General features: G+C 40.2%; 1 protein-coding gene across 2 annotated transcripts in view; it reads left to right on the plus strand.

Annotated features, from left to right (window-relative positions):
* Positions 1 to 12,882, plus strand: part of prkcbb (protein kinase C, beta b) — a 126,042-nt gene that overhangs the window by 53,174 nt on the left and 59,986 nt on the right. For both annotated transcript variants that reach the window (XM_072442613.1, XM_072442612.1), the window contains exons 4-5: positions 10,112 to 10,223; positions 11,100 to 11,228. In XM_072442613.1, the coding sequence (XP_072298714.1) occupies positions 10,112 to 10,223; positions 11,100 to 11,228 (241 nt within the window). The remainder of the gene's footprint in view (positions 1 to 10,111; positions 10,224 to 11,099; positions 11,229 to 12,882) is intronic.

Below are 12,882 nucleotides of genomic sequence, written 5' to 3' on the forward strand. Positions count from 1 at the left end.
ACGAGCTGAAGGTCCACACCTACACAGACGAGCTGAAGGTCCACACCTACACAGACGAGCTGAAGGTCCACACCTACACAGAAGAGCTGAAGGTCCACACCTACACAGAAGAGCTGAAGGTCCACACCTACACAGACGAGCTGAAGGTCCACACCTACACAGAAGAGCTGAAGGTCCACACCTACACAGACGAGCTGAAGGTCCACACCTACACAGACGAGCTGAAGGTCCACACCTACACAGACGAGCTGAAGGTCCACACCTACACAGACGAGCTGAAGGTCCACACCTACACAGACGAGCTGAAGGTCCACACCTACACAGACGAGCTGAAGGTCCACACCTACACAGACGAGCTGAAGGTCCACACCTACACAGAAGAGCTGAAGGTCCACACCTACACAGAAGAGCTGAAGGTCCACACCTACACAGACGAGCTGAAGGTCCACACCTACACAGAAGAGCTGAAGGTCCACACCTACACAGACGAGCTGAAGGTCCACACCTACACAGACGAGCTGAAGGTCCACACCTACACAGACGAGCTGAAGGTCCACACCTACACAGACGAGCTGAAGGTCCACACCTACACAGAAGAGCTGAAGGTCCACACCTACACAGACGAGCTGAAGGTCCACACCTACACAGACGAGCTGAAGGTCCACACCTACACAGACGAGCTGAAGGTCCACACCTACACAGACGAGCTGAAGGTCCACACCTACACAGAAGAGCTGAAGGTCCACACCTACACAGAAGAGCTGAAGGTCCACACCTACACAGAAGAGCTGAAGGTCCACACCTACACAGACGAGCTGAAGGTCCACACCTACACAGAAGAGCTGAAGGTCCACACCTACACAGACGAGCTGAAGGTCCACACCTACACAGAAGAGCTGAAGGTCCACACCTACACAGACGAGCTGAAGGTCCACACCTACACAGACGAGCTGAAGGTCCACACCTACACAGACGAGCTGAAGGTCCACACCTACACAGACGAGCTGAAGGTCCACACCTACACAGAAGAGCTGAAGGTCCACACCTACACAGAAGAGCTGAAGGTCCACACCTACACAGACGAGCTGAAGGTCCACACCTACACAGAAGAGCTGAAGGTCCACACCTACACAGACGAGCTGAAGGTCCACACCTACACAGACGAGCTGAAGGTCCACACCTACACAGACGAGCTGAAGGTCCACACCTACACAGAAGAGCTGAAGGTCCACACCTACACAGACGAGCTGAAGGTCCACACCTACACAGACGAGCTGAAGGTCCACACCTACACAGACGAGCTGAAGGTCCACACCTACACAGACGAGCTGAAGGTCCACACCTACACAGAAGAGCTGAAGGTCCACACCTACACAGAAGAGCTGAAGGTCCACACCTACACAGACGAGCTGAAGGTCCACACCTACACAGAAGAGCTGAAGGTCCACACCTACACAGACGAGCTGAAGGTCCACACCTACACAGACGAGCTGAAGGTCCACACCTACACAGACGAGCTGAAGGTCCACACCTACACAGACGAGCTGAAGGTCCACACCTACACAGAAGAGCTGAAGGTCCACACCTACACAGAAGAGCTGAAGGTCCACACCTACACAGAAGAGCTGAAGGTCCACACCTACACAGACGAGCTGAAGGTCCACACCTACACAGACGAGCTGAAGGTCCACACCTACACAGAAGAGCTGAAGGTCCACACCTACACAGAAGAGCTGAAGGTCCACACCTACACAGAAGAGCTGAAGGTCCACACCTACACAGACGAGCTGAAGGTCCACACCTACACAGAAGAGCTGAAGGTCCACACCTACACAGAAGAGCTGAAGGTCCACACCTACACAGAAGAGCTGAAGGTCCACACCTACACAGAAGAGCTGAAGGTCCACACCTACACAGAAGAGCTGAAGGTCCACACCTACACAGAAGAGCTGAAGGTCCACACCTACACAGACGAGCTGAAGGTCCACACCTACACAGAAGAGCTGAAGGTCCACAGTCACCAGTGTGAGGTCTACAGTGTCTGAAGTGTGACTACTGCGCTTCATAAGAGATCCAGTCAGTTTGCAGTGTCTCGTCAAAGTTGAAGCCAAGCGTATATGAGCCAAACTTTGCATCTTCGTCCTCTTCGGTAAATCCAGTGTGGAGCGTGTTTATCCAAAGTCAATCAGGTTTGTGTAAAGTTGCAGCCAAAAATGAATATACGACACAATCTTCTTCGCCCTAATCCTTCCCCTCCAGGTAAACTTGCAGTAAAAGTGATCAGAAACATGTGCTGTGCAGCGTGAGCTAAAGTGCTGTATATGGGGAAAACAAAAGCGTCTCATGAGAGAATCAGCTGTCGCGTCCATTTGTTTTGAGTTATAATTATACATTTTATACAGCGATTATTCAGACACCCAAAGTGATTCAAAGATTAAAAGCTTGCATTTTAATTTCTGACAATGCACACGCTTGTGTCTGTCACTCATTCACTCATGGCTGTTGTTCTTTGTTGGCATTATTCAAGTAAAACCTCCACTTCTATTCACTACATGCATGTGGACCCATGTGCTACACTGCACAGACGGCACACCAAGTTACTACAAGGAAAATTCTCTCCTTAACCATAGGATTTGATTATTGATTGGGACATGATTTAGAAGATTAGATTAGCCTTTATTGTCTCCCTATGGAGGAATGCATGTTGGACAAGCAATGGACAAAGACCACAACAAATGACAACAGACAATTCAATCACTACACATTCAAAATAGCCATGACTACAACATAACTGATCTGGAACCAATCATTCCTTTCTTCTCTCAACACTGCAATGGAAAGTTGGTGAATAATGTGTGTATTTCAACTGGTACACAACGAAAACAGCCATTCTTGAAACATTGCCAGTGGGTGCATTAAGACCCGGAAAAGGCATAAACACTGTGCAATAATGTATTTTTTTATTGATCACAGAAGCAGCAACGGCAATATTACCACTTGTGTCTTGGAGAGAATGGCCTTATTATTGAGTTACAGTGACTGGAAAGAAGCATTTGAATGAAAGTTACTGTGTGAGAAATGACACGAGCCTCTAAAATCTCCATCTCGTGTCCATTATGTGCTCTGTTCTGTTCTGTTCTCTAGTCATGTCAGAATGGGAGGTTTTTTTGATATACTTTTGACGACCGTAAATATACGTCAATCGAAGTAAATGGATTTTAACCAAATTAGCTTAAAATGCTCTTTTATTGCTGAGCTGTTTATGTATCTATCGCTTTCTAAATACTCTTTATATTCTTTACAGACAGAATTCCAGCTAAACATGTCCATAATTGTCATGTTGAGACGGTTTGATTCTCCCCCTTAAAGAGATTTGTCCATTTCAAACTTGAGTGGCATTCGACGGTGCTCCTTGGCCCCTGTCAGACCTTCAATTTCACACCAGACGGAGCCTTTGAATGAGGTGGTCTGCTTTACTTACAGCGGAGTGAATCATCTGCTTAGGGTTTGTCCTGAATGTCAAAATGAATCTGTGAGCTTATCCCTGTAGATGGTTGGATACTTGTGTGAACTATTGATATTTTTATACACAATTGCTGTTAATGCGGGTATTGATGTTGACTTGAATTCACTTCTATTGACTTACCCCAGTAAAGCAGGGTTTGTGTTCCCTCTGGCACATTCACTGTTCACTGCAATAGAAACAAGTCAAATATCGGATATAGATCATGTAAAATATCCATATCTGTTAAAATCCATGTATTTTTAATCAGATTTTGAATGTTCAATAGTGGCATTCTAAATTTCATCTGCTGAATTTGGCAGTTTATATTTTCTGTGTTTTTCACCTTTTTAAATATTCAACGTATACATATTCTAGTTCTCAACTCCAATAGTTTATGTTCAGAGTGTAAAATATGCTCAGGAAATGATTCAAAATATGATTCTCTCAGTGGGGAACGATTGAGTTGTTATGCAAATTTTACACTCAAAATTTCAACAGTTGAATCTTAGGCCTTGATAATCTATGCAATGATTATCTTAAAATGCGAATCACAAAGAAAATGTACACTGCAAAATTCAGTGAAACGTGAGGCATGTTTTTCAGGGTTAAAAAATAAAATAAAACCTTGCCTTATTTTGTTACAATAGTTCCATTCATTTTGACTGGGATCCAGAATACATACGTCTCCAAAACTTTACAGAGATGTGAGTCTAGTCACAGGTTTTATCTCCGAGTGGTGAACGTGATTGACAGGTGGATTAGCCAATCAGGGACACGCATGGTCCGTCCGTATCACAAAGAACAAAACTACAAAAGAAAGGGAAAAAAGTCTAGAAAACTGGAAAACATTGTGGATTTCTGCAGAATTAATGAGGGAAGTACAAAACTCTGAGGTGAGAGATCATTAGTTTCACATGTGTCACAGAAATAAACTAATCTGAGGCACAACAGAAGGAGCGCTGACTAGAATCACTCTTCGCAACATGTCCTGCATTTGAGACTCGAGTTCACAGAAAAGTCCTATCCCCTATCCCCTATCCCCGCCCACATCCCTGTACTTGGTTGTTATTTGAAAAATTGCAATTCCGAGTGATAATGTCACGTAGCCACTTTTCAAAGTAAGGCAAGGCAAGTTTATTTATAGAGCACATTTCATACACAGGGCAATTCAAAGTGCTTCACACAGCAGGAAAAATGCATTGAAATCACAAAGAAATTACAGAAATACAATAAAATTAACTAAATGAAAAATAAAAATAAACACCTAGCCAAATCCAAATTTATTGGACCACATTGGTAGGTATTTCAGACACTCCAAGTAAATGAGCATGTAAATGACAATCCGCTGATTTTTTTTTATTTTTTTATTTTTATTTTTTTTTTATTTATTTATTTATTTATTTTTTTAAATGTCACTATTAAGAGACAGGGGCTTATCAGTTTTGCAGTTTTGAACAGGAAGTCACTGGACCAGTTTCTCTTACTAAGCCGTTTTAGATCAATATTGCATTTTCTTTTTCAAACTGAACATCTCGGCTCAGACTGATATCCATCTGTATAAAAAACACAGATATCATCCAGACTTTCCAGCTTGCTTGCTTCTTTTCTAAAACTGTTGGAATACTTAAAATACTATAACTGACTGTTCCCATCGCCAAAGCTGCCTATGGTTTGTCCTATCAGGCTTAACAGTTTGATACTGCTAAGACCAGAGAAAGCCCCAAACTGTGAGTGTCTCCGCACAGTCAGACATGTCCATCTTGGCGTGCTTACACTTCAGTTTACCCAACATTCGCACAGCATATGCCACAAGAAGCTGAGCCATCTGCCTTCAGCCAGAGGAGGCCATGAGTCATGCACACAACAAAGACTAGTGAATATGCCAAAAAATACTATGTGTGAAGGCAGTTCCTTAAGTAATTTTGATAACCGAATCACTATCTCATTTGATTTAGTCGTTTTTCAATGTATAGTTTAGTATGGTATGTGTTTGTGGTGCACTGATGAGGAAATTTAAGGCCGATACCGATAGTGATGTTATTTGAAATGCTTTGGCCATTTACTAATGTAAGGCTAATATTTTCTATACTTTGTTTGGTCATTTTGATCAGTTGCATTTTATTTTACTTTCTTTTTTTTAACAAACAAATCTATTTTAAAATATTGAGTTGGAACACATTATACCCTTTATTTTGGGGAAAAAGGAAACGCATGTTATTTCTGATTGAGAACATGCTTGTGACTTGACTTAAAATGGGCAAAAGGTCAAATTTGACCTACAGTAAGATACAGTGAGTCGTGTCTAATGCTCAAGTCATGATCAGCACATTGTTACATTTCCAGTTTATAATACAATGTTTGAGAGTGAATTTTTGCTTTTGTTTACATTAGCTCAGTGTAGATGTAGACAGCGCAGTAGAGCGTACATAAAAGTAAAATAACACAAGTATTAGCACTAATGAAGCTGTCTGGTGTTTATCTTTCCTCCAAACATAGGGCTCAACCGTGTCTGATTTTCTAACTTGGACTCTGAAATGTTCCCTGGTTGGAAGGCTTTTCCAGTGTGGATTTACAAGTCACACCTCAGAAAACACGAGCCCCAAGGACGACTGGAACATAAGACCAAAGTTTCTCTGAGTGAATAACAAGCTCGAGGGTCCATGTGGTCAAATCCAAGTTCAATTACATGTATTTTTGTAAAGAACAAAATCACAAAGTTCATCAAAGTTGTCTCAAGTAGCTGAGACTAGCGCTATGTGCTAGCTGTGTTTTTGCATTTGTAAAAGTTACTAAATGAAAGGGAAACGGGGAGAAATCGTGTGGACATCCGGCTTAAACCTATTATATTTCACCTGATCAGAAACAACCCCTGCTCAGTGAACGTTGTACTCAGTTGTAATATACATTATTTATTTAACAAGGTAAAAACCTCTTTTTAAAGTAAAACATCAAACATTTCATAACACTGCAGTGAATAATTAGGAGGCTGGGAATATGATAGAAAAAGTGAGAAATGATGGATCACGACTAGTTCTGTTTTTCTCCAAGGTTTTCTCCAGATGTAATCAATGTAATCCCTTATTCAGGAGTCTCTCATGGTAGGATTTTTTTTTCAAAAGCAGTTATCTGACTCCGGTTTTAGAAATCAAGATGTTTTTTACTTCTCATCCTATAATCATTTTCAATCTGAGGAAGTCCACGCTGTGGTCAGAACATCTTGGTGACTATAACCACCTTTTGAAATCTTCACAGAACAGTACAAATTGGTTACAGTCCCTTTTCATGTTAAATTTTTTTTGAATTGGTTACAGCTTAGATTTGTACTAAATCTGAACTAGGACTAGTTTGTTTTGGCATAAAAATGATACAGCATTAAAAAACATGCAGTTTACCTAATACATCGCATTATTTTCTCGTATTGTGGCTTCCTTCCGTGGTATAGACCCATGAATAAAACCTCTCTGTAATGAAAACCATGGTCTTTGTGCTCCTATACACATGACTTATAGAACGTTATTTATACACTGTGCTTGAGAGTGATTGGCAGATAAATTGGCGTGTATTTTTGTTTAGACTCCACTAATCAAGCAGCAGAGACTTTCCGACAGGACGAGTGCTGTTTTGTTTTCCCTCCTTTTCTAGTGTCCTATTATATTTGATGTGTTCTTTGAAATCTCCGTGTGCATGTGTTTTTAAGTCGGTGCGTGGTTGTTGACAGTGAGGCCCGAGGAGCGCAGCGTTCTCTTGTTTTGTACCCCTCAAAAGCAGGATGGAAGCGTGTCCTTGGGAAAGCACAGTGTTTAGAACGCACTTATTTGGCGCACGGATTTGTACAGAACACCTTCAGGGATGATTGGCAAGTTTGAGTCTTAAGTAACAGTGTGCTAAGAAATGATTTTTACTTGGATTACAGAGAGTTTGCTGATCTATTTACAGCCTCATTTTGACTGGAGTAAAGCAGGACGGTCCGAAAGGGTCACCAATATCTTAAGTGAACCCTATTGGTACATTTAATCCAAAACAGACCCTGAGATATACCTTTATTTTCTGGACTATAAGTCGCACCGTAGTATAAAATGCATAATAGAGAAGTAAAAAACATATAAGTCACACTGGAGTATGAAATGTGATTGCAAGTGTGAAAATAACAAATATTATCACATATAAGTCGTTCCTGAGTATAAGTATAGATATATAAGTGTAAGTCGCACCCTGGCCAAAACTATGAAAAAAGGTGCGATTTATAGTTTGGAAAATATTGTACTAGTTTCCAAAGTCTGGCTCGCTTTTGGCTTTTGAGCGAGAGCAAAACTCCAGTGGAAACAAGATGGCAAAAAGAAGAAATAAAAGTATCCAGTTATGGGAGACTAAATTAATCTTTTTGGATTAAGGCTGAATTAAACAGAATATTTCATCAAATGCGGACTATTTCCTGTGATAGTAACTTTATATGTTGAGCTGTTCGCAGACTTGGCAAAACAAAGCTAGCACACGTTAGCATCAGTGGTTTCCTGTTTATCGACGCACGGCACTCGCATCAGGACTGAAACTATCTTGAGGTGCATAAACCATAACATTATCCCAATGCTTTGCTTAAAAAGATAAAATGTGGTGTAGAGGCGCAGAGATGGGAAATGTTTGCAGAAACGGCTTACGAGAAACTGGAAGTAGTTTCTATTTTAAGCTAGCTTTAGCCACGTCTTGCAGCGCCGCAAACTTTTGAATCTTTTTGTGAATTGTTGATCAGCCTCATGAAAAAGAATAATTCGGGTACAATTTGGGTTTCATTTAAACACAGAAAACATTTGTTATGTTTGAGTGACGTCAGTTGCTCATGTAGCAGACCCCTGAACATGGAGACCCAGGCCGCCATTACAGGAACTGTTCCAAATTGCTCTAAAGGGAACTCGTCTGGGGATCAGGAATTATTTACACCATTCTCTTGTATGTCTTTATCTTTTTAGTGATTTTAATGCAATCTTTTTCCCTGTTGTGTGAAACAGACGAAACGTTAAAGTTTAGTTTTACGATAATTGTGGGGGAAAAACGTCACAATTTAACGATTATTCACGATTATTGAGGCTATGAATAAACAACAGAAGAATCTTTCATTTTTGTTCATTCCAGTGGTCTAACATGTTACGTCTCCACACATTTGTACCCGTTCTCGTATAGTTGTTTTGGCGAGATTCTAATCATTTTTGAGAGCTTTTGCCAGCGCCACGCCACCTTTTAGTCAACCAAGGCCAATTGACAGGTCAGATCTGTGAATAGGTGATGTCTTTGCCCATTTTAGAGTGTCAATATTGCATTCGCTTCTGTGTATCGTTCATATTTATTTGATGTGCCTTCAGTATGTTTTGGGGAGCTCTCAGCAACAGTTTAATATAAATGACCTAAAAGTGTGAAGTGTGGGCTAGTTTCCGTGCTCCGCCTGAGCCACGGGTGCAGGTGTCGCTCACATGCGCCCACGACCCAAACACAAATAGTCAAACGCACTTCTGCTGCATTTAGGACCAATCAGGTTGTCTTTTCATTCCGACACATGATGAACTTGTGAACGAAAGCCTATCCTCACTTCACCTCCGCCTTTGCCGATTTTCCAATGAGAATTATAGTTGTTATGAAAGACCAAAACAAAAAAGATGTCTCTGTTTATGTAATTAGTATGTCGGGCAAATGTGAAAAGCAGCATGGAAGATAGTAATTATATTTTTGCACAAGTTTAGTAAGGCTATAATTATGCAAATTTAAGATGTTTTTTTTATTTTTATTTTATTTGTTTAGCTTTCATACCAGCAGTTTATCAATATGGCTGTATTCATTTTTGCCTCTTTTTTTTTCTTTCTTTTTTAAGCATCAGAGTTTTGCAAACCGCTCCAATATTAAAAATACAATTGAAGAATTAATAGATATTCTCAATCGAATAAAAAATGTGAATGGATGTTGTTGAATCACAAAATCACAAAAGCTGCAACGTTTTACAGGGAGCATAACTTTATCTGCAAATAAACTACTTATATATAAAACATGCTATTTAGAAGCTGAATTGCAAATCTAATCTCTTAAGGAAAAAAAATGCAATTCAATATTTTTCCAATTACAGGACTTTACAAAATTGTTGATTTGAAGAGTTTGAATGACACAGAAAAAAATAATAAATATCCAACAGTTCCCCGTGAAACGACACAAGGAAATTGTCAACAAAAAATTGAAACCACTGGCAATGTATTCTGGAATAATACAACAACAATGTGTAGATTATTTGAACATTTTATATGTTTGAATGCTTTTAACCTTCTTAGCTTATTTGTAAACTGACCCTCATCAAAATGTACCTTTCCCCTTTTATTCAGTGTACAAACATTTTAATAATAATCTTCTACCTCTGTATCTACCTGCGTTGCACCAATGAAATTTCCCCATGTGGGACAATAAAGGAATATCTTATCTTATCTTATCTTATCTTAAATTCACACAACTCATCAGATATTGATTGCATATGACATGATTTTATGCAAGTTTGACGCTCTTAACATTTGCATATAACGTAAAATGCTTCATAATAATGTGGTTATGTCACATGTTGTGTCTTGTTTTCTCCAGGACCCACGGGCCAAGCACAAGTTCAAGATCCACACCTACTCCAGTCCCACCTTCTGTGACCACTGCGGCTCGCTGCTGTACGGCCTCCTCCACCAGGGCATGAGATGTGACCGTACGTATGCAAACATTTACAAGTCCGTCTGAAAAACTTTAAACTCGATGCTGATTTCAGTGCAGCAACGAGAAACGAGCTGTCCTTTTTAATGCACAAAAGAGCTCTGTTTCTTCTGCCGCTTTACGTTCTATGTACATTTCAATCTTTCAAAAAGGTTTAACCACGTATGAGACTCAAAAGTGCACTGAGATCACAAATATTTATACAGAACAGGGCTGCAACTAAGGTTTATGCTAGTAATCGATTAGTCTAGTGCCTGTTCTTTCGATTAACTAATATGCTGTTGAATGAAACCTGTCTATAGACCTGTTAACGACGATTAACTATTATTTCTCTCATAGAGCAGTTGTGATTGATCAGCGATTGCAGCCCTAATATGGAAAACAAGTGTCATTTTATCAGTGAAAAGGCAGATGATACTTTTCTTATTTCCTCCCAAATCTCCAGATGAATCACAATTCAAGATAACTTCTCCCCTCTGCTGCTATAAAGGATTGAAAATCACCAAAAATAATGAGTCGACTTACATCACAAGGACACCCATCGATTAATCGACTAAACCCTGTGATGTAACACTTAATAATACGAGTTTAATTGTGGCTACAGTGCTTCTGAAAAAGCTCCAGATCATTGTTTGCATCGGAACTGCTCAAATTATACTAGTATTTATAATGTAATATTATATGAGGATTGTTTTTTTGACAACCCTGAATTGTGTTTTTCAAGGTTTTAATGCCTGAAATTGAGTAGATGCGAGATAGAAGTTAAATGCCATAGTGTAGTGCAAGAACAGAATGTCTCAAATGTTATTCAGGAGCATGTTTGTTCTGTTCTGATGCAGTTTGCGGCTTACACAATCCTGCTCTTGTTTAGACTGTATGATGAACATTCACAAGCGCTGTGTGGCCAACGTGCCCAGCCTGTGTGGGACCGACCACACAGAGAGGAGAGGACGCATCCAGATCACCGCCGACATCAAGACCAACGTGCTTACTGTCACCAGTAAGTGCAGCTCCTGACAGACACTGGTGTAGAGCAGTGTCGCCCCCTGCTGGTGCACACGCTCATCTCACACAGGAATATAACTTGTTTCAAATAGTTAGACAATTGAACAAAACATTTCCATTAATTGTGTCAAAAGGACCATTTTGAGATTATTAGAATGAGCGACCTGTGTGCATCAATATGTTTGCATGACATTGCAGAAAAGGAGTAAAAGACAGATACAATTCTGCATTGTTTAGGACTGTGGACAATCCAGTAAAGAACTATTTGGTTTGACAAGTAACAGACTTTTAGAATTTTCAGCTACGGTATATGGTTAAAGAGGTCTGACAATGCCAATGATATGACTCTTGCTCAGACATATTTAAACATGCATTGAGTTTGATCAGAAGTATTATAACTCATATTTTATCATTGGACATTGACAAGTTGAAGTCTGATACATATTTATTTATTAAATATGTACTTGATTTAGCAGTGTATATGTTTTAGGAGTTTAAATAAATGTAATCATTTATTTATCGCATTTATATATTTTATAACTCGACAGCTAATATGTCAACATTTGTTTTAACTAAAATTGCATTTTAGTTGCTGAAAATATACTGGAGAAAAAAGTATAAGCAGTCATTTGGTTGCAATTTCTTTTTTTACTCTAGATGGCGCCAAAGGCCTATACAGAAAACTAATTTACAGAGACTACTTTTTACAACAGAACACATGACTCAGGGTTAGATTAGATAGGGACATTAGATTAGGTTAGGCTTTTATTATGTCTTCACAGAGATTTTCATGTTTGACCAACAATGGGCACAAAGACACCAAAACAGACAATAGACATTCTAATCATTACACATTTACAATAGCAACACAAAGTACATACAACATAAACACAGCAGTGGCAGTTACCATGCAAACTTCCAATATCCAATATATCCAATACAGTATGATTCTCCTGTCCACATTCATCCATAGTTCCAGTCTGAGGCACAAATTGCAAAAATACATTCAGGTTGTTGTATAGTGTAATGTTCTCTTTGCATTTGTCGATCCTAATTATGTATTTATCTTTTATCTTTGTTCGTGGTAGCATGGCTTGTCCCTGTAAAAGGAAAGACAGCAGCTCAATACGTCATAAGGCGCTGGTACAGCTGGCAGCCCGGTGTAAACGCTCTCTCTTCTTTCTCACACTTATTGTGCTTTATCTCCTATATTTTGTAAATATAGTTAGTATATTTTTTCTACTTTACTGTACGATAGGGACACGCGCTGGAATAGTTTTTTTAATTCAACTGTTTTTGACTTTTTTCGGCTGGATTTGAGCGTTTTTCGTTGTGTTGTTGTGACGTGAGCTAGCTCCGAGCGAGCCCACCAGCCCCCCCCCCCCCCGCGCCCTCCGGCCGCGCTAAAGTACGGCGTGTCGTCGGTACACGTTTATATACACGTTTATATGAAAGAGGAACTTCACGAACGATCGGGACACGCACTGGAATCGCTTTAAATTAACTTGTTTTGACTGGATTGAGTGTTTTCGTCGTGTCGTTGCGATGTGTCTTGGCTCTGAGTCCCCCGGCTCCGGCCCCGCCCCCCGGCCGGCGCCGTACCGCGTTTACACAAAGGAGGAACTCATGAAACTGCGGAGAACAGTCGT

Source organism: Eucyclogobius newberryi, unplaced genomic scaffold, assembly GCF_026437365.1.
Source record: "Eucyclogobius newberryi isolate DKJ021-1_F unplaced genomic scaffold, fEucNew1.0.hap1 SCAF_13, whole genome shotgun sequence".
Classification (NCBI taxonomy): domain Eukaryota; kingdom Metazoa; phylum Chordata; class Actinopteri; order Gobiiformes; family Gobiidae; genus Eucyclogobius; species Eucyclogobius newberryi.